Here is a 23521-nt window from a genome sequence, read left to right on the forward strand (position 1 = left end):
TTCCAGATGAAGTTCAAACAAAAAGCGTGATTGCATTTTCAGTCTCCGCCTTCATCCTCTGGATTTTAAGGCTTTACTTTTGGATATCTATGTAGGTGTCATATCACCAGGTATGGTGATGGAGGTGATAAAAATTTTCTGCGGGTGATGAAAAAGTCAGAGATGTTTCGGAATTTTCTTGGGCACTCCATGCACAATATTTTTATTTCATTTCTAAATTACAGTCAATCAAAAATGAGAAATCATGATCATTTAATTAAACTCCAAACCATTCAACTTAATGTATAATCTTTGTATAACAACAACAATAAGACTAATATTAACCTTCTGTAGGATAATTAAAAATTAGATGTCTTCTATAGTTATATTTGCCGAAGTGCAAGATTGCACCTAACAAGCACAGAAAATACTGAATTATTACTTAACTGGAGATGAATGACAAACAATGAAGTTGTCAGAAAACACCTACAATGGTATGGCACAAGTGATAATTGAAGGCTACATGTGGAGCCAACATCCAACATCCAACATTCATCATTCATATACCTGGTAATCATTACTGACATCAGCAATGCCTCGTACAAATTGCTACTTCACTGTTCCAGTGAAATTTGCGCATAGAATAATATTCCAAAAAGAAAAGAGACTAAAATAAGGAAATGAGACCAAGCTGGCCAAGGCCCTAAAAGCTGATTTATTGCTGAATCTTTCGGAACTCCGTAAGCACAGGATAGATGTTCTCAAAGGCCTCATATATCTGATCCCTAACCTGATGAAAAGATATTCATTCATATGAATTTAAAATAATCAAAATTCCGTGAAAGACAGTTCTGCTTAACACAAAAGACCGGATACCCACCTTTGCACCAGTTAGGACAATCTTTCCTGAGACAAAAATTAGCAACACGATCTTTGGTTGTTTCATCCGATAAATCAGACCAGGAAAGAGCTCAGGCTCATACTGCATAAAAACAGCTGATACTAGGAGTTCAATTTGTGTAGAAATGAAGTCATAAATAATGAACTAACACAAAATAAGTGAAAGCTGTCAATTATTACAAGAAACAATAAATGAATAGAATGAAAAGATGATTACACTCGAAAAGTGACCATGAGAAAAAGCAAGCCCTTCCAGTCTGATTGGAAACTTGACATCACACGAGGCAACAACATTTTGAATCTTGAACTCCTATAATGTTAAAAAAAAACAAAATTTGATTACATTGCCATCTTAATTTGAAAACAAATCAGAATCCTAACCCAAAATCAATATCGGCATCAATGCGCTTGTGACAATATACCTTGAACTGAGCAGGAAAGCCAAGTTTCTGGATAATACGTGCATACTGGAATCACCATAGTAATAACCATATTAGATTCATTCAAGCTTCTAAAGTTGATTATTGCAGAAGTTCTACTCTAGTATTCAAATCAATAGAATAGCTCACACCTTTCTTGCTGCAAGCTTGGAATGCTGCTCACACTTAGCACCAGTACACACCTGCCAAAATATGCTTCAATATAAGACTTGAACCCTTCAACATCACTAAAATTAAGACAAGCTACCAACATTACGCAATGATTGAACATGTAAAGTTTAGTTGTCCAGACTGTAGAAAATCCACAAAATTCTGATCTGGTAATATGAGCAATCTGAAAACAAGTTTCTTTTCACAGAGACAGAATTTCTCTACCAAATTTGCAGCAGAATAAGAAAATAAATAAATACACAACCATACAATAAAAAACACACTTTTTCTAGGGAACCCAACTGGGAAAACCCTCTTCTTGTTTGAGAATCTTATTGAAGAAGAATGAGCAATAGATCTCTTACAAAACAACTTTGTTTCAATAGAGAATACAATCTGATTCCCTCTGCTTGTACTAAGCTGAAACACTCCTTGCAAGACCTCTGATCTGCTCCTCAATTTCCTCCTAATTCCTTGCGCATAGGCTGCTCCTAAATTCTTGTGCAATTCCCAAGGAAATTCCTCTCTCCAATAATATGCACAAGGTACTCTTGGCACACCTTTCTCTCACAAGCTCCACACATAAACCTGTGCAACCTTCTCACAAACCCGTGAGCTCTATTGTCTTGTCTCACCAACTCATGCTCACAAGATAATGATCAAATTTGTGCCTTCGTTCCTCCTTTTAAAGCAATTCGAATGATTAAAATTAGTGAGTTATATATTAGATAAGTTGAACTGGTGGTTCACAAGTTAAGAAAGGCTCACTACTAGTGTTAACTCGTCCTTCCTAAATTTTAGGAGGCTAACTCAAACTCCTGGTCCTATTCCTAATACAACTCACACTAGAAGACAAATAACTCAGCCTTCTATTTTAACACATTGGTTAACTGCTTCATAATTCATCCTGGACTCTATTTTTTTAGGAGCCCGAGAATGCCAAAGAAGAAACTCGTTCTTGCTCCTATGATTAAGGCACAAATCAAGGACCCTTCTCGCTAATATTTTCAACAATCCCTCTTAGCGAGGAATGTGTTCCTAGAAGAACCTTTTCCTCCTGGATTTGTCTCCAACACTACCAAGTTCTCTATTGCTGCAGCTGCTCCCTCTAAACTTGAAGGCTTCCCTACTTTCTTTTGCGGAACTTGCTTTGAAGACCTGTTCTTTCCCACCATACTCTTTGAGTCCATCACCCTTCTATTTTGAGCACTTCCTGCATTGCTGCTCAAGGTTGCTCCCTTTGAAGGCATGCATCTCCATCTCCACAATCTACCACTATCAATGATCACCTCCTTTTGTGTCTCTAAACTTTGGCTCATTGATCTGCCCACTAGCAGCTCCTTTGTCCATCAAGGATGCCAATTCATATGGTCTTCAACTTGCCCACTACTTTCCTCACTGTTGCTCCACAAAAGACAAGTCTTAGGGCAGTGGAGGTTTCCCACTCTCACTGTAGAATTCCATCTCTACACAGTGAACTAAGGCTGAATACTAAGCCCTCTTGGCTGCTTCCTTTGTCCTTTCAAGGATCAACCCTAAGCTTCAACAATTCTACCACTCCAACCAGATTTGATGTCCTCCTCAAATGTTGGACTTAGGGCACCAAAGACACCTTCTAACTGCCCTCCAAACAATACATAAGATGTCCACCAATCCACCAAAATTGTCCTATATCTAGACTCAAACACTTAGCAAAAACATTAACCTTGGTAGAATACAAACATACCTTTGGTGATTTGGACGATTACTTTTGTCCCCAAATCAACTCGTCCTATGCATCTAAGTCTAAAGCTTCGACTCTCTGGTTAGGACTAGTGATTGTCCTGTAGAATTGTTCTTTGCTTTGATAATTGCTTTTACTAACCTTTCATCAGTTTCATATTGCATTCACCCAACTTAACGTTATTAGCAATTATGTAGAAAGAAGAACATCATCAACAATGCAGCGGAAAAATAAAAAAAGAACATCAAAAGAAAATCATACACAAGAGAGACACCGTGATTTCGTTGGAGACCAAGGAAAAACCCCACAAGGGAGAAAACCCTCAATCAATTCTTCTTCTTCTATTAGATTTCATCAATTGTTCAACTGAGATACAAGGTACTATTATAGAGAGATACATCAACAATGTTACTGCCCACTACTCAAAATTAGGGTTACAGATGACAAGGGGTTTTGCATAAGATGGAGCCATATCAAGGTGCCAATACTAATACTATTCTATCATCAATATGCCAATGTATGAATTGCAAAAAATCTGAGATGCCAATGATGTCATTCACACACTGCTGACCAAGGATGCCATACATACAAAACTGCTATAACAATATGTTGCGGCCATATATATCAATTCTAATACAACACTACATACATATTGCTCTGCTCTACATACTCATGATAACACTGTTTTGCCCGAGCACTAATGTTGAGACATAGAGCCCTACAACGGGGTTGAGACTCGTAAATAGAGCTATACGTCATTATCTTGAGATACAATATTATTGTCAATACTGTGACCATAGAGATATGAATCCATAACAGTGAAATCACACACCAATATAATGAGACCGATTTGCTTCCATACAATGCAAAAGTCATCAAATATCAATTCCATGCGAGATTCATCTAATCATGCGAGATCATATATATATAGAGAGAGAGAGAGACCTGTAACAAAAGTCTTGAAGCAAACGTGTAAGAATAGATCTGTAGCATAAGGGTTGTGACATGAGCAAGGGCATAGTGTTGTAGTAACCATCCACAAGAAGAATAGCAAAGCCATGTCCCAAGAGATTAGCATGCACAGACTTCAATGCCACTGAGGAGAGAGCATAGTAATTGTTATGAGTGATGCCATAGCCAATACTACCAATGATGCCATTGTAAAAAACGAAGCTGTTGAGATAATGAAATATGTGCCACTGACAAGTGACATGGGCTAGATAAAGATGCGATCACTGAGATGATGAATATGAGGTCATAAGAACAAGTGCATGCTATAGATAGAAAGATTGATCCACAACAATATAGAGCTAGCCTCAGGTAGAACCATACGTACTGCAAAGAAATTAATTCACGGAGATCATAGAGATAGGTAAGCGAGCATACAAACCATTGTTGGATGGTGTTGTCATTGATGTCAACCCATGGGGTTGACGGGGTTTGCGGTTGACTAAAAACACCAATCATTGATGTCAAATGGTTAATGAACGCTTCCTAGTAATTATCAGATTACATCAAGTTGGCAGCTCCACAATGGGATGGTTGAAAACCCAAGTCCTAGGATTTGGGTTCCCTGGACTAAAGATGTACTCCAACTTTGTCGAGGGTTTTTGAAGGGTCAAAATATTGAGTTTGACTTGGAGATCACGTCATTGGATTCTCCTCGTCAAGATCTTTCCGATGGTATGTGTAATGCCACATAAGTCCTCCTGGTTTGAGAGAAAACTGAGTTTGAAGTTGGTGACCTCAGTGTTTGGGCTAAAACCCCGGGGGTAGTGACATGACACCTTGTCAATATATGACAATGATTCTCGTCGCAAACTCATTGTGTATAAGTTGAATAACTTCAAGAACCAAAGGCAATTAACCAATCATTGACTTCACAGCCAGATAAGACCATATGCGCCAGCCCATCATTGACTTCAAATTTTAGTAGAGCTTAAGGCAAAGCATGTTATAAAAATAATAATAATAATAATAAAGGTAATTGAATAAATTGATATTATTAATAAGATCTAGAAGGCCCTTACTAATTTATAATTTTACAAGCCTATTCTATACATCATAAAAGGTAGCACACATTTTCCTTAGGGCATAAGAAAACCTGTTCATAACACTTATTAAATAAATTAACATATTAAGAAATTACTTAAGACTAAAGACTCCTCCAACGTCTGACTTTAAAAGCCCTCCTTAACACTATAAAAACATACAAAATCAATCCTCAAAGACATAACAAATCTCAACCAAATTCCTCATGCGTATCTCTGAAATTTTCGGCTAGTGAAGGATCTCTGAGGCAGTTTAATGTTCAGTCTTCCTGAGGCAGCTAGGGCAGAGAAATACTTGTTGATTGGACTCAAAATTCCTTCCTCCACTCGGCATTCAAGGTAAGTCTTAGTGTTGATTGTTTGATGATTTGTTGGCCATGGTTAAGTCTGCAGTTAGGGCATTCTCCTCAGTCCCTACGGCCTCTTTTCTCGTACAGCTAAGGGCTACTTTAGCCCTCTCAAGGCCAGCGAGTCTTCCTCTTAGGACAGCGAGGAGTCCTTAAAGGATAGTGAGCATTTTTGGAAGTGTTTTGAAGCAGATTTTTGGATAATGAAAGTTTTTTTTTTTGGAAGTGTTTATCAAGTGTCTTGACAACATGCTTGATTGGAATTGATGACTTGTCAATCTTTGTAAATTTCTTAAAGACAACAAAGTGCTGTAGTGACTCCTCCTATAACTTGACTCATAGGTGACAAAGATATTGCTGATATGACGAAACAACTTGAGAATAAACAGTGACCTATGAGACAGTGACAAGTGTGCATTGACACAATCATACACTTGGAGAAAAATGACTGATATTGTGTGCTTACAGTACTGTCATCTTGACTTATTAAGAATGGTTTGACATCTTATCAAACATGACAGTTAGACAATGATTTGACCTATGATTGTCTATTGGAGTGGTATATGAAAAGTCCCAATAATTTGTCACTGATTTGATTTTATATCTCACGATAATCAGGACTTATGACTGTTGACTTTAAGTAGACTTGAAGTGGACATAACAGTTTCCTTGACCTAATATCCTTGGTGAGTGACAATTGGTTTGGTACATGGAACCTGACTGTTGACTCTGATTCATTAATAGCAGAACTGACATCTCTTATGTAGCATGACAGGTTGTCTTGACTTTAACTCATTGATAGCAAAATTGACATCTCTTATATAACATGACAGTTTGTCTTGACTTTGACTCATTGTGAGCATAGTTTTAAAAACCGGAACCGGTGACTGCACCAGCCCACCTAATAAACTGGGTTTCAAACCGGCACTGGTTAGATCTCAATGAACCAGTTTAAAAGAAACACATGAAATAAATTTTTTTATTGAAAAAAACTATTTTTAAGATTCAAAACCATGATTCCAAACCAATAGACACAAAATATTCAAAGTGAATTGATTCTTGACTTTGACACAAATTAGGAATCTTGACTTTGACATCCTAAGAGTGACTTGACCTTGACACACTATCATAACTTGTATAATGACATTTTGCCTCGAGTTTGACTTAGTGAGAGAAGATCAAATATTCATACCACACATGTTGACCTTTTGACTTTGACTAGTAGAACCTTGAGTTGACAATGACTATGATAACCTAGGATAACTTGATTGTGACCTTACAAGGTAACAGGTTTCTGAGGGCACATCATCTTGTTGTAATGATGGATAGCAAATTGTGAGCAATGCTCAACAGTGTAGGAACATATGCTTGTAGCTCTCTGTAGGCAGAGCTTGTGAGCAGTGGTAGTGGGTCATAGGGATGACCTATGGCATCTTGGTATATGCCATTATCAGACATTTGGATTCAACACATTACAAGGTGTGTGGTTCAGTGATGTGACAGTCTTCTTATGAGTTCTTGACGATTACTCATTCATGAGCAGTGTAGTGAAAGTGGATATGACATGGTCAATTTGAGCAACAACAATGATGTACAATGATCAGTGATGAGCAGTGTCCAGCGATATGCAATGATTGTTCAGTTGGTTGACTTGGCAATGGTCAGTTGAGCAATTTTGGGCAGCAAGACTTGATAGGATACACATATTCATTACAACCTTCTTCTATTGCTTCAAAGCACAAGGGGATCTAGTTTAAATTGTGAAACATGGTTCGTCGGCTCTTCAGGGTGGCAGGGTGATGCAAGGCAAGTGATTGGAGTCACCTTCAGATTGTGGCCTAAGAACACTTCAGGGCGGTAGGGGTGGAAAAGGGCAACTTGTAGCCTACAATAGGCGTTGTGGCGTCCATTCAGTTGGGGCTGATAAACTATAGGGTGATGAAGCATCCTTCCAATAGCAACTAGTAAACAGAGTGTTGGGGCACTCGTCAGGTTGTGGAGCCTAACTTACAGGGCGTTGGGACAACTTTCTAATTGCAGTAGGTTATTAGGGTTTAGTAGCGTCCTACAGGTTGTTGCCAGTGAATTAGGCGGTTGGAGCCTCCTTCAGTTGTGGCTAAAAAATTGATGTAATTACTTTTCTTTTAAAGAGGAGAAGACAATTACAAAGAAGCGTTCAATGGTTTTTGACCCAAAGGGGGTTTTTGTTAACTTTGGCAACTAGGGCCAAACATCACTTTGGACAGCTCTTATGGGGCAGCTGATATTTTTCTTGGATTCCTCTTTCCGAGAGGTGTAGGAATGATCTAAAGGTCATCCCATTCTGAAATGTACAAATGAAGTTATGAATTTATTTTGATTATGGACAAATTGTCAAGGTCGGCCAGCCATCAAATTAGCCTCCTCTAGCGTTGAACATTGCATATAAATTTAAGGTGCCTCCTCCTCATTTTGGCATCTCATCTCATTCATCTTTCTCTCTCTCATCTTGATTGGGTATGGATTTCTAGGCCTCTCTCGCTCCACACATGCGAAAGGAAGATTGTCTTTTCTAGCTATTGCGTTGACCAGAATTGACTAAAATTTTAGGAGGCTGACTTTGACCATTGTTGACCCTATTTGACTTCGGTTTTGTGAGGGAGACTTCTATTGGGCAGGTCGTTGTTATGGCACAAAAAACGAGGCAGTTTGACCCCTTCATTCACTGCCCTAATTCAGGTTGTTGCGTTGACTTTTGTTGACCAGATTTGACTAGTTATTTTTAGAGTATTTTGGGCTGCATTATCTCGTTGTTGGAGGCCGAGTTGACCAAGGTTGACGGAGTTGTTTTGGAGGTCAATTTCAGCCGTGTTGACCAAATTTGACTTTTTGCTATGGCTTTATGTTTCTGTTGTTTTGACTGATCAATTTGGGAATGTGAATATTGTAAATTGTACTCTCTACTGAACTTTTAAAGAATTATAAGAAGAATTGATCAAGGGTTTCCCCACATTGGGGTTTGTCCCTGGCTGGTGCCATATGTTGTGTCCTCTTATGTTGGCTTGTCTTCTACTGTTATTGTTTATGTTCTATCTGCATTTTACTATCATGTTGATGTGATTGCTATACTGGATATGATATTGGGCTAATAAAGAAAATTGAAGTAAAATTGCTCTAAGCATAGAACATACCATTGTTATCCTAAAATTAACATGGTATCAAAGTTGAGGTGAAGACAAAGCCCAAGCAAGAGTGAAGAGCAATCACTAAGAGGAGCAATCACTAATCAAGAACAAGTCTCAATGGCCTCCACATCCTACTTCAAGTCTGATGATAAGCTTCATGATAAGTCTGATTATCATGCATGGAAGATGTCTCTTGATTTGACTTTAGAAGAGCAAGATGTCATGGATTATGTGCAGGGAAAGATTCTGGAACCTCCTTCAAATGCACCAGTTGCTGCTAAGACAAAGTACAAGAAGGGTGAAGTCAAAGCCAAGAAGATCATCAGGGATTCTATTCATAAGCACTTAGTTGCTTACATCTCCGATTTGAATACATCAAAGGAGATATATGACAGGTTGGTTGGCATGTTCAAATCTAGCAATGCAAATCAAATTATTTTCCTCAAGAACAAGCTGAAGGATATAACAAAGGGAAAAGGAATGCTTCCGCCACTCAACTTGGAAATGGTCAAGCTTATAAAACAACAAGAAACCCCAGGTTTGATGAGTCTAATGTTGTAAATTCTAAGCAACATGAATTTTATCTTATATCTGCCCTCTCTACTGCCTCTCCTCCAGATACTTTGGGAAATTGGTTGATTGATAGTGGTGCCTGAAGGCACTTCACCGGGTACAAGGAAGCTCTTTCAAATCTGATAAAGGATACAAATTTAGAAATTATCCTTGGAGACAATGCCACCTATCCCGTGAAGGGAGCTGGGAATGTTAACCTTCAATTGAATCAAGGTAACACACTTCATCTTCAAGAAGTATTATATGTACCTGATCTAAAGAAGAATCTAATGTCTATCTCGGCAATGGAAGACAAAGGATTCAAGGTGGCATTCATCGATGGAAAGGTACGTATGTGGAAAAGAAATTTCAAAAAATCGCTTACTCTTGGATTCAGGGTTGACAACACTGGGAGCCATGTCTTGGGACACATCTCTTCAATCTGAACTATGGCACCAGAGGTTTGCTCATCTTCACTATAAGTCTCTACCCGATGCAAGGAAGATGGTTAAAGGTATGCTCGAATTCAAAATAGAGCATGAAGGTGTATGTCAGGGATGTGTCGAGGGAAAACATACAGGGGGACCATTCCCCTCAAGTGATAGCAAGACCATAAACATTTTGTAATTGGTTCATTATGATCTATCTGGTATGTTGTCTGTGACATCATTAGGAGGATATTTATATTATGTTGTCTTTGTGGATGACTTCTCTCACAAAACTTGGATATATTTCTTGATGAAGAAGGACACAATATTCTCATGGTTCCGTGCCTTCAAAGCCTTGGTGGAAAATCAAACAGGGAAGAAGATCAAGATATTGAGGACTGATAATGGAACTGAGTATGAGTCAAATGAATTCAATGACTATTGCAAGAAAGTTGGCATTAAGAGGGAGACTACTACTGCATATACTCCTGAGAAAAATGGTGTTGCTGAAAGGAAGAATCATTCCATTATAGGAGCCACTCGTGCCATGCTTCATGATCAAGGACTTCCAAAGTTCCTATGGGGAGAAGCTACCAACACTGCTGTGTATGTTCAAAATCGATGCCCTCATCAAGCATTGGACTCCAAAACTCCTGAAGAAGTTTTCATTGGTAAGAAACCTGATGTTTCTCATTTTAGAATTTTTGGTAGTCCCATATACTTTCATGTGCCGAAAGAAAAGAGAAGTAAATTGGAGGCATCTAGGAAGAAAGGAACTTTTGTGGGCTACAGTGAAACTTCTAAGGCACATAGAATCTATGTGCTTGGTCAAAGAGAAGTAGAGTTGAGTCATGATGTCACCTTTGATGAGGATGCTTCCCTAAGGAAGATTAGCAACCTTCCTATTCCAAGGAACGATAAAGAAGCAGATGCAAGAAATCAAGGAGATTGGCAGGGTGAGCCGATGCCCGATGTTGAAGAATCGATGGATCCCATTGATCCTCCTCCTCATGAGCCCTCCTCCTCCAAAAAGGAGACCCTCATGGCTGAGGGAAACTCTCGAAGATGTTGAGAGACATGGTGGACTAAGGGGGACATTTTGTGAAAGCAAGAAGCCTAACAGGTACCAAGGGTACTTAATTGCTATGAGCACCATTATTCAGTCTAATTTGAAGAGGCTATGAAGCAACAAGTATGGAAGGATGCTATGAACAAAAGGTACGAGTCAATTATGAAGAATGATGTTTGGGATGTGGTCCCTAGACCCAGTACAAACCTGTTGTCACCTCTAAATGGCTCTACAAGATCAAGCATGGTGCTGATGGAAGTGCTGAGAATTTCAAGGCCAGATTTGTTGCTTGAGGCTTCTCTCAAAAGGAAGGTGTAGATTATGATGAGATATTTGCACCCATTGCTCGCTACACCACCATCCGTTCGATTATAGCCCTTGTTGCCTCGCAAGGATGGAATCTACATCAGATGGATGTCAAGATTTCCTTCTTGCATGGTTCACTTAAGGAGGAAGTCTCTATGGAACAACCTGAGGGGTTTAAAGTTCAAGATCGTCAGACACATGTATGCAGGTTGAAGAAAGCCCTTTATGGGTTGAACCAAGCACCCCGGGCTTGGTATGAGAGGATCGATAGCTATCTGATGAAGCTGGGATTTACGAGTGAAGTTGATCCGAACCTTTACTTTAAGGTTGAGAATGATAGACCTCTCATCTTGGTACTCTATGTGGATGATCTCTTTCTGACAGGTGCAAACCCTCTTATTCATCAATGTAAGAGAGAGTTGGCTTCTGAATTTGATATGAAGGACCTAGGACTGATGCATTACTTCCAAGGGTTGGAGGTCTGACAAAAGCTAGGGAAGATTTTCCTTTCTCAAGGAAAATATGTCATGAAGCTACTTGAAAGATTTGGGATGGTGGACTGCAAGTCCATGACTACTCCGATGGAACTTAACTTCAAGAAGTTATGCGGAAGTGTTGCTGGGCCCAATTTGGGAAATCCTTCTGAGTATCGTCAACTCATAGGGGCCCTGATGTTCTTGGTGAACTCCCGTCCAGACATATGTTTTGCAGTGAACACATTGAGTCAGTTTATGGTCGAGCCTCATCATATACATTGGATTGCTGCCAAGAATCTCTTGAGATATCTCTGGGGCACAATCACTTATGGACTGAGATACACTGCCGGGAATGTGAGGCTCCATGGTTACTTTGATGTAGACTAGGTTGGCAATGTGGTGGATCGCAAAAGCACATCAGAATGTTGCTTCTCTCTAGGTTCTTCTTCAATATCATGGATGAGAAGGAAGCAGAAGTCGGTTTCTTTAAGCACCGCTGAGGCTGAATACATCACTGCTAGTTTGGCCTCCTATGAAGCTGTCTAGTTGAGGAAGCTCTTTAGTGAGATGTTTGGACATGTGTTGGATACCACCGTAATCTTCTGTGACAACTAGAGTGGGATTCGTCTTTCTGAGAATCCCGTGTTTCATGATCGCTCCAAGCATATTGATATCAGGTACCACTTTATCCGGGATATGGTACAATGGGGAGCAATAAGGCTCCATCATATTAGGACCGATGAGCAAGTCGTCGATATTCTTACGAAGCCCCTCGAGAACCTTTCGTGCACAACTTGGAGTCATGGAGAGACCCTCTTATGAGGGTCCTGTATGAGGATGTATAGTGAGCTCTAGGAGCTCTGGGGGGCTTAGGGTACTTCTTGGAGCGATGAGCGACCATAGGGTGACTCACCCTCCCCTAGTGGTGCACTATGTATATTGATATCAGGTACCACTTTATCCGGGATATGGTACAGTGGGAAGCAATAAGGCTCCATCATATTAGGACCGATGAGCAAGTCGTCGATATTCTTACGAAGCCCCTCGAGAACCTTTCGTGCACAACTTGGAGTCATGGAGAGACCCTCTTATGAGGGTCCTGTATGAGGATGTATAGTGAGCTCTAGGAGCTCCCGGGGGCTTACGGTACTTCTTGGAGCGATGAGCGACCATAGGGTGACTCACCCTCCCCTAGTGATGCACTATGTATAGAGTGAATGGTTCACCTTCCCCTGTGATACCCCATGGTGGCATATGCATAGGCTAAGTGGTTCACCCTCCCCTACGGCATATGAGCAGGATGAATGGTTCACCTTCTCCTATCGGCACATCCTACCCATGCAGTCCAGGACTCATGGAAAGTACTTCTCATCTGACCAATGAGTAGGGAAATGAGGATAGTGACCATAGTACTACCGATGGACACATCATGTACTACCGTACTCCCTATGCTAGGATGTTGATATTGATCTGCGATCAATGGAAGCTAACTACGGTACGGGTCAGTTAAGAGTGGTATGACACACTCTCTGTTGTTGGAGGCTGACTTCGGGTCAGAGGAGAATGGTATGATACATTCTCGATCATTTCTTCTTTCTTCATGGTTCAGCAGAGCAGAGCGCTGCAGTGATAGGGATGGCACAGATTGTTAGACAGTTTGGCAGGTGATGTTCTCCCTAGTTGAGAGGGAGTGTTAAATTTGGCAACTAGGGACAAACATCACTTTGGACAGCTCTTATGAGGTAGCTGATATTTTTCTTAGATTCCTCTTTCCTAGAGGTGTAGGACTGATATAAGGATCATCCCATTCTGACATGTACAAATGAAGTTATGAATTTATTTTGATTATGGACAAATTGTCAAGGTCGACCAACCATCAAATTAGCCTCCTCCAACCTTCAATGTTGCATATAAATTCAAGGTGCCTCCTCCTCATTTTGGCATCTCATCTCATTCATCTTTCTCTCTCTCATCTTGATTGTGTACGAATTTCTAGGCCTCTCTCTCTCCACATGTGCAAAAGGAAGATTGTCTTTTCTAGCTGCTGCATTGACCAGATTTGACCGAAATTTCCAAAGGCCAAAATTTCAGGATGTTGACTTTGACCAGCGTTGACCCTATTTGACTTCAGTTTTGTGAAGGAGACTTTTGTTTGGGAAAGCCGTTGTTCTAGGCACAAAAACCTAGGTAGTTTGACCCCTGTGTTGACCAGCGTTGACTGCCCTAATTCAAGTTGTTGCATTGACTTTTGTTGACCAAATTTGATTGGAGGCCGAGTTAACCAAGGTTGACCGAGTTGTTTAGGAGGTCAATTTCAGCCCTGTTGACCATCATTGACTTTCTGGTTAGGGCTTTCTGTTTCTACTATTTTGACTGATCAGTTTGGGCAAGTGAATATTGTAAATTGTACTCTCTCTCTGTGCTGAACTTTTGAAGAATTATAAGAAGAATTGATAAAGGGTTTCCCCACATTAGGGTTTGTCCCTGACTGGTGCCATATCTTGTGTCCTCTTGTGTTGGCTTGTCTTCTACTGTTATTGTTTATGTTTTATCTGCATTTTACTATCATGTTGATGTGATTGCTATACTAGATATGATATTGGGCTAATAGAGAAAATTGAAGTAAATTTGCTCTAAGCATAGAACATACCATTGTTATCCTAAAATTAACAGTTTTCCACCTAAAAATCTTGTGTCTATTGTCTTTATCTTTCTGCATTGTTATATGGTGTTGCCTACTATTGATTATTGCTTAGGATTATTTGAAGAAGAACAATAATAATAACTAAAGACGCTCTGAAAAAGATTAATAAAGTGTTAATTGCTAAGAAATATTGATTCACCCCCTCTTTCAATATTTCCAACAGCGATAACAAAAGGTGATCCACAACGAGCTTCAAATAAACATATATGAGCCGCAAGAAAGTCAACGAATCAATATAAGATAACGAACCACATAAAACCACCTTTTTCAATGATGTGATGCCACATAATCGAGCCACTATTGGTCACAGATGGATCCGAGTCAAACTGAAGTTCAAGCCTTAGATATTATGCAAACCATTGTAGACATATGTGGGCCTTAGGAAAAAATTCGAACTTCAGAGAACAATAGATGCAAATTGCCCAAAACGTGAGTAACAAGAGCCATATAATGATCGGTTATTTATAGAAATTTAAGTGAATCGAATGGGTAGCTTTGATTGAGGAGCCAACATAAAAAATCATGGAGGGAATCACAATTAAATTTGAATTTTGCTCTAAATATATTCCCCTTCAATAATTGCTTGCCCAAATAATATTTAATTTGAATTTTCCTTTTGAGCATAGAGATTTCCCATAGAGAGATCGAGACTCAAACAAATTCTAGCTTCAAAGGGAGCATCCCTATGGAAGCTAGTACTTCAGCATCTAGGGATATCAGACTCATTATTGCAATAGTTGCAACAGTAGTGCAGAAGCATCAATAGAGCAGTAGCAACAGTAGTATGAGTAGATCAGATTTAGCCATGTTTGCAGCTACCCCTCCAGGAGTGAGGTTGGGCGATATGGACCTATAGTCTCAAAGTTGCGCAATGGTTGGGCAAGGTCTATTGAGGTGTCTTCCTCATGGATCATTACCTTGCTATAGGGGCCCACAGTATTCAATTGCAGGATGGCTCAGTGCCACTTATGCAGTCAGATACCAGAGTGACAGTTGCAGTGAGGTGTTGAGGAGCGCAGAGCAGTGTTGACAACATAGCAGGAGGCTCAGTAGCAGAGTCAGTAGCAACGCAAATTCCTTAGTGGACAGTGCAGAGGCTAGTAGCAGTGAAATGCTCGGGAGAAAGTTGCAACACAGAGACACAATTGATTCAGTATTTTGGATGCTTCTCAATTGCAGTAGTTGCAGTAGCAGAAATAATAGTTGAGCGGGAGTTGTAATGCAAATGCAGAGTTGGCAACAGCGTAGCAGTGTCAACAACAACACAGATGCAGCATCAGTGTTACGCAATGGATGCTTCTCAATTGCAATAGTTGCAGTAGCAACAACAATAGTTGAGAGGGAGTTGCAGTGCAAATGCAGAGTTAGCAACAACATAGCAATGTCAACAGCAACACAAATGCAACATCAGAGTTACGCAACTGTTGGTGGGCAGTGGCAGGCAGTCACAGTGGCCAGACATCAATAGCGTATAGAGGATGATGCAGAGACAGGGTGTTGTAGCAGTTCAGCACTAGAACACCTTCCTCGCCAAGAGGGAGTGTTAGTTTTTGTAGCATCGGATGGTGTTCTAGTCTCGAGACATGGTGGATCAGTTCACAACTTTTGTCAGTTTAGTTTGGCTCTCCTTTCATTCTCTCTCGTACACTCTTGCACAATAAGAGTATTCTTGGACCATTTTGGCATTCACTTGGATTTGGAGAAAGAAAAGCAACGAAAGGAAAAGGAAAAGAAAAGGAAAGCATGGAGAAGGTTGGATCAACAACTTCATCAGGAGGATTTTGCAGCCAACAAGTTGCATGTGTGATTTCCTAGCAGAGGTGTGAATGCATGGTACATGCATTTGTTTATTTGGTTCATTTGTTGTCATTGACATGGTTTTTTGCCTTGATTGACAGTGGTTTCAGTCTTGCCTTGCCATTTCTTGGATAGTCATAGTGTAATGGGATTCATTCTTGGTTGAGCTTTGGATTTCCGGAAGGTTTTGGAACCGGGTGAGGTGGTCTCGGGAAAATTCCCAAGGGTTGGGGGTGGAGATGGTTTTGTCTAGGAAGCCCTCGACAAGTGGGTGGAGACAGGCAAATTCCTCAAGGTATGGTGAAGAAATTTTGAGGCATCCAAGCTCAATTTCGTTTTATGATCTCGGGACCGTTTTAAGTGAGATCACGGTAGTTGAAGGTGGAGGTGGTTTAACCTATAGGGTCCCTGGTTGATTGTCTTGGTTTATCCCATGAGATCCCACATTCATGCTTGGAATACGGCACGGGGTTGATTGGCTGAAAGAAAGATTTGGTTCAGCGCAATCTATGGTCAGGAGGTATGTGGATGTCCCTGACTTGGTTGGCTTTTGCATATGCTAATAAGAGTTATATTTCTATTGTTATCTATGAGCACTCATACTTGTTAATATGTGTATTTTATGGTTGTTTTGTCATGGTTATTATTCTAGTTATATGTTGGTTATAAGCATGGTTCTATGATGTGCTCTAGCTATGGCTCTTGTTCATGATTTGATAACTATTTGAATGGTCAATGAATGCATGGGATAACAAGTGTTGTTGTAGCTACTTGAGAGGGCATTAGATCTTCTTGGTGATTCTCAGATGAATTTCAGAGATTTATGATCAGATATGCATTCATGACCTGTAGCTTACATGTTTTCCATATGTTTGACGAAATTTTTGTTATGGATTAAGCATCTTTGGGTCAAATTCTTGCTTGAGTTTTTGATTGGTTGGATTTGTCATCACCTTTGATTACATTTTGGAAAGTTATTGGAAATTCTAGGCAGTGGTCTGGAGGCTAGCCTGAAAAGGTGGCACAGATCCTTGAACCGCATGCTCAGAACTGGAGGTTTTGGGTCATAACCGCATGGAAGCAAGCTTATGAGCGCAATTATAGCCTCATAACTGCATGCGTGTAGTCTTATGGGTGCGGTTGGGGTGCTAGGTCAAAGAAAAAGGGTTCCAGCTTAGGGATTGATCAATTGGGGTGGTTGTCCAGCTCCTAGGTGATTTGTAGTCCCTATAGTATGTCAGTAAGTGTTCAGTTTGTATGCCCCACTTCCTTAACTATAACTTGGAGGTCAGGTCATATCATAGTGACAGTCAACTCATGTTTACCTTGGAGAGCTTGTAAAAGCGGGTTAAATGTTGGGAGGGGAGGTTACAGATTGGTATCAGAGTAAGGTCGCAACGCTGGACCTTGGCGGAAAAGCATATCGTCATACAGGTTTGTATGTTTAGCATGTAGGTATAATGGTTAATGGTTGTTATATACATTGTGGTTATATGCATGTCTATTATTCTATTGTTGTTGTGGTTACATGCAAGATAGATACTAGTTAATCAGCGTGATCATATGCACGTGCATTGGTTAGTCATGCATGATAGTCAACTTCTTGGTATATGCATTGCGGCATATGCATGATGATTATGGTCATTGCAGCTAGGATCTTGATATTATTACGTATTGTGTTAATCTAGATTGATTGTGCAGACGGCATAGCCTCCCTTGAACTTTATAGAGAGGTATGATTTTGATTGTCTATATTTGGTTTATCTAACATGGTATGATTGCAGGACAATAGAATATCAAAGACGAAGAGCAGAGTAGTGGACTATAGTTCACATGACTCCCCTTATAGGCCTGATGTGAATTCTGTGGAATGGGAAAGGTCAGTTGAGCAGCTTATGACAAGTTGATTGAGACATAGGAAAGGCTTCCCAAAGCTCAGGAAAAGCAAGTAGAAGTTAATGCACTCATCTTTTAGAGCTTTTCAAATTTGCAGAAGCAGAGACAGATGGGGATCAGTCATGGATAGGAGGAGAAGGCTAATGGGGCTTATGGCAACAGATCTCTTAGAAGACACAGATTGCATAGAGATGATACAATCAGAGGTGGTAGACCTTTGGATACACCTGACAGGAGGGTTAGTGCTTATGGATTTCATTCTAGCTCCGGTTCCGATAGACATCATCACCATTACTGCAAGCATCCTTATAGGAGTAAGGAGTAGTACTTGCCAGAAGAGTTCAAGAAAGACAAGATAACTACTTTCAGCCTCAAGGGAAAAGCATACATCTGGTGGGAAGGTGTTAAGCGTGTCAGAGGCATTAGAGATGAGGAGCTGATTTGGGATGAGTTTGATGTTAGAAGATGCAGAACCATTGCGGTGTTGAACCTGTGATGGAGATCCTTGCGAGAAGGATTTCCCTTCATATCAGAGTGCGCAATAGATGCGTGGCAAGCCTCAGATCTATAGTGCACATGAGGCACATACGGTTGGGGATTTAGGTCAGCACTCGCTCGATCTATGCAGCAGTAGATAGCAGCTAGGCAGCCAGATCATCAAGAATTCATTATCGAGATGGATGGTGGTACCAGAGGGAGAATTCCACGCAAAGCCTCGATGCATCCTACAGCAGAAGGAGCATATGATCTGGGATCGAGTAATAGAGCAAGTCCAAGTGCGTGGAAGCACTTTGGGGCTGAGGAAGCTACATGGTAGATGGTTGATCAGATGCAGATATAATAGTTGGTTTTCATTTGTGGTTGGATTTGTCAAGGGAATTGGAGTCCCTTGAGAGATGGTATGGATGTGTTCAGTTGCAGAGCAACATGTTGGGTACAGCAGGTAAGGTAGCTGGTATATTATTATATTTATTATGCACTGACAGTTGTGTGTTTATGGCAATATGATGCAGGGAATTGCATGGAAAAAGAGATTGTCATGAAATCTTGAAGAAGGCTCGGGTTGAGCTTTCCCTTGCAAGCACTGGGAACCATGGGGTTGAATCATGGTGTTTATTGCTAGTTTTGTGCTTTCGATATTTTTTTTTTTTGCACTCGATTTGCGGTTTTAATTGTGTCTGATGCATGGCCATGCTAGTTTGTTTGTGGTGTCATATTGTTATTGGCTTTTCATGGTTTTCTTCTTGTTTTCTTCTTGTTCTTGCCTTTTATGTTTAGAGGGTCTTGGGAATTGGTTGGGGAAAGAGGAAGTTAATGGATCTTGGGTAGAACTGAGAACCCAACAGGTAAGGTAAACTCGGATGAAGCTCAGTGCATGTATAAGGGCAGCTGAAGGCAAGAATATGACAACCAATTGGATTGGTTGGGTCCATTGGGGTAAATGGACAGTGGCAGGACAGTCGTAAGAAAGGTAACCATGAAAGGTAAGGTGAATAGATTTGAGACGTCAGATGCCTTGGCTATGTTGGGAACTGTTGTTCTCAATGTTGTGCATGCATTGCATAGATAAAGGAAGTTCTCTTAACCTTGATCTTAGGAATACTAGTAATTATGTTGTGATCATGATTATGCGGATGTTTATATGTATGTATGTATGACATTGTCTGACAAGGTCATTAGGGATCATTCTTGTGGAAGAATGATTGTTTATGCAGGTGAATGGCATGAAAAGGTTCTTGGTTTTATGAGGAATCAAGTGGGCAGATTAGCCCTGGAAGACCTATGAGGTTAGTAATATGTGCTTATAACTATGCCTAAGTTCATGTTATGGACAGGCAATGTTGAAGACTACATCAGCGGAATGAAAGAAGTGTGATCTGCAGCATGCTAGGACAAGCATGGATAGTGGAAAGAGCCGCAAACCCGGGACTTAGGTTGTGGATGCACACAGTAAGGCATGGGAAAGGCACTAGAGGCAAGGTTGCCTAGTAGAGACAGTGTGGTCTTTGGATGTGCAGTACTATTGTTGTGTATATGTTGTACATATTGTGTTATGTACATGTGGTACTGTGTCATGAGTATTGTGTAGTCCTTGTATCATGACATGTGTATTCGTTGTATTGTATCGTGTGTACGCATATGTGTTGTGTTGTACAACAGGTGTAGGTGTGTGTGTGGAGTTGTACACCGGGTGTAGGTGTGTGTGTTGTGTTGTACATTGTGTATGTGTATGTGTTGTGAAAGGGATTGGTTATCGATTTGAACAAACGCTCTAGAGCCCTAGAACAACTTGGTTTGAGTTACTAATTCCTGGAGCCTGCAAGTTGGGACAAACGCTATGGAGCCTTGTGGGTTGAGTTATTAGTCCCTAGAGCCGCAGGTTGGAACAAACACTCTGGAACCCTGTTGGTTGAGTTACTAGTTCCTAGAGCCCTAGACAGCTTGGGATGAGACCAATCTTGAGTTGTTGATATTGAGGGTAGAGGCGGTTTAGTCTATAGATGCCCTTGTTGCTGATATTGAGGGAGGAGGCAGTACAGTCTCTGGATTCCCTTGTTGCTTTAAAGAGAAGAGAAGGCACTAGGTTCTTGTCAGGTTTGGCAACCGATTTAGTGTGTGTACGTGATTGAAGAGAAGAGAAGACAATATATGCTTGCCAGGTTTGGCAAACAATTCAATGTGTGTACGGAAAGGACAAAGAAAAAAGGCGAAGGCAAAGAACCATTTGGAAGATAAGTATTAGTATTTTATTCAATTTTTAATTATGCACATAGTTTATGAGTCTAATTTATGACGATTGCATTTTGAGCTAGCCAGATGTGATATGTTTATAAATGATGATTTCATAAAAGAGCTAGTTTGACTTGTGACAAGAAGTAAACATAATTGCAGGTGTACCTTATTGACAAGCCATCAATGAGGTATGATTTAAATTTATTTCAATTCCTTTTTAGTCTAATGGAAATTATGTGCTTGGTATAGGAAAGCAAGGAAATGTCCGGTTTGGGTGGTTGAAACTGACTACAAGAATTAGCAACAACAACAAAAGGAATTGGAACAGGCAACATTATGCTGGTAAAACATTCAGGAGCAGGGCCATTATGGGACACTAGTACCCAATAGTGTCCATTGACTGTCATAAGCATGCTAAGGCTGGTATGATGGTTTTGAGGTAAGGATATGCCTTGGCTTGTTGACCTTCCAGTTGAGAAATCTATAGGGCTACAATTAGGATGATTTCTCTTAATCTTCATAACTTGTGATGTATTTATACTTTTTCTTAATTATTAGCTTCTTCTCTTATTATTATATTGTTCCTATCACCAAACAACTACCAAAAACAAGAAGATCAATAATACACAAGAACATAGGATGTAGGCTGCAAGCCAGGCCCAAAACCTCTCCACTTGAGAGGAAAACCCAAAAAGTTCTTCTCTTCTTATAGATTCCTCAAATGACAAATTCCAAGACCAATACCCTTCCAAGACCAGGCCAAACCTTGATGATGTGCTTCTTCTATCCAAGTCAAACCCAATCAAATCTCTTCTACCTGCACAATTTCAACCCCCAGCTACAGAATTTCGGCCCCCATTGCAATTTTGAAATTTTTAGCCCCTGCAACAGTTGTTGCTTCCACACGTGTGTGGGGGTTTAGGGCTTCCAAGGCTTCCTTTGACCTTCGCTTGGGTTGCTTCTCTTTTTAGGGCCTATTACCGCTCAAACTAGCAAGGGGCATAAAAGGGACTCCTAAAGGGACAATTGTTAGATCAAAGAGCAAAGATAGATGCTTAGCCCATTGTCACCACAGCGAAGACTCTCTACTCTTTACGAATTTTCACCAATGGGAGGATACCCGGCATATAGAAAGTCACTTGTGAAGGACGAATCAACCAATGGATGTGAAGTGACCTTAATAATCCTTTTCCTAGAAGGGGGTTAAGAATGGAGCTTACTTCCCTGATAAGCAACGTACAAAGGTTTCTAGGATAAGAAAGTGAGGGTTTGAGGGTTAGGTTAGAGGAATATGCTTTGTAAAGGAGTTTCCCAATCCTAAAATCCTTATTGGACTTGACTTCTCGAATGGTTCTTGAATATTTGATTTTTCAAAGTGTGGAACCACACCAGACCAAGTGTACCTGGCCTAGGTTAAGGGGGAAGAATCTAGCAACCAATGATGTTCTTAACCCAAAAAAGGAAGGGGAAAGGATCAAAGCAATAATTTCCACTTAAAGGGGAACACCAAGGCAAAGTTTGATATCAGAGCTAGGGCTTGGGTTGTCTCACAACTCCACCATCAAAATTGCTTCAAAACTAGAGGAGGCTTTGAGGAAACACCATCGCAGTAGAAGCTAGGAGATCGAACTTTTTTTTAGGCTATTTTGTCTAGGAAATGATGCCCTAGATAACCCAACCTGGCTAAACCTAGAAGAGAGAGGGAAAGGTGAAGAAAAGTATTTTTTGAGTGATCACCTATTAGACGATTAGTGCCTTAATCCCTTGGTGAAAATGGAGTCTAGGAGAGTAATGAGAAAGGAACTTGTATTTCGGTCAAGGAGGCCTTGAGGACTACTTCGCTTGGCAAAAGAGATTGCTTATCAAGATAAATTCCCCGATGGAATTATTCTTGGGAGATTTCATTCACATACATGGCCCAAACATTGAGAGATGTTATATAGAAACAATAATTCCACAAATTTGCAATTATGCAATGCAGCAATTAGCCCTATTATAGCAAAAATTCCATTCAATGCATATGACAAAAGTAAAACAAGAACAACATTAAAAGTGTGTACGTACATGTAATAGAACATATTCAATCATCAACAATTTGACAATAAAGAAGCTCCAAGTTAAAATACTCCAATCAAAACATCAAAATTCATCCATGCTCCAATTCTTCATCCCAGAATAAGTGTGAAATTCTCTGAAGAGAAGAGAGATCCAATCCAATGTGATGATGAGAAAATGAATTCATCACTTGTATTTATACACTAATTAGGAGTTCAAATAAGCCTCTTAGGTCTACATAAGCCCCAAAAATAAAATAATGTGCTAATGACCTAACTTTTGATGACAAGCCCACCAAACTAGCTCATAAATGAAATAATAAGCCTCTTAAAAGGTCAAATGATAAACAATACATGTTGTAGGGCCCTCTAAGAGGCCTAATGAGGTCCATAGGTGCCATAATGAAGAATATGACCCTCAAAAGTGATGGACAAGGGGGTGGCCCCTTCTTCTCCAAACAATAAACTTGTGGTGCTCCCAATGGGTGTGGGGGCATAATAATAACCTCATGGGTCTCCAAATGAGCCGAAGATGCCTGTAGACCATCTGTAAGGGCTCCGATGATGGTGTAGGTGATGCCACATCATCCTGCAAGTCTTGGGTCAGCTGCCAAGTGCATAGTACATTTGTGGGGTTGGTTGGGCAAAGGTGAACTAGGTGCATCTTCCTCGTCCAATAGGTGGATCTCGAGCCAATATTTGAACATCTCTTGGGATCCATGGAGTGCAACTACTGCTGTGGAGGCCCATGG

The 23521-nt window shown here is 40.3% G+C and overlaps 1 protein-coding gene across 4 annotated transcripts in view; it reads right to left on the minus strand.

Moving 5' to 3' along the window:
* Positions 1-325: 325 nt before the first annotated feature.
* LOC149226481 (TATA-box-binding protein 2-like) overlaps positions 326-23521 on the minus strand; it is a 166016-nt gene continuing 142820 nt past the window's right edge. For all 4 annotated transcript variants that reach the window (XM_089375298.1, XM_089375295.1, XM_089375297.1 and 1 more), the window contains 5 exons: positions 1451-1501; positions 1302-1346; positions 1097-1189; positions 860-961; positions 326-769 (listed from right to left, as the gene is read on the minus strand). In XM_089375298.1, the coding sequence (XP_089231424.1) occupies positions 695-769; positions 860-961; positions 1097-1189; positions 1302-1346; positions 1451-1501 (366 nt within the window). In that variant the 3' untranslated portion in view covers positions 326-694. The remainder of the gene's footprint in view (positions 770-859; positions 962-1096; positions 1190-1301; positions 1347-1450; positions 1502-23521) is intronic.

The sequence above is a fragment of the Pinus tabuliformis genome, chromosome J (genome assembly GCF_031772625.1).
Source record: "Pinus tabuliformis cultivar Carrire ecotype Pingquan chromosome J, CPIR1, whole genome shotgun sequence".
Taxonomy (NCBI): domain Eukaryota; kingdom Viridiplantae; phylum Streptophyta; class Pinopsida; order Pinales; family Pinaceae; genus Pinus; species Pinus tabuliformis.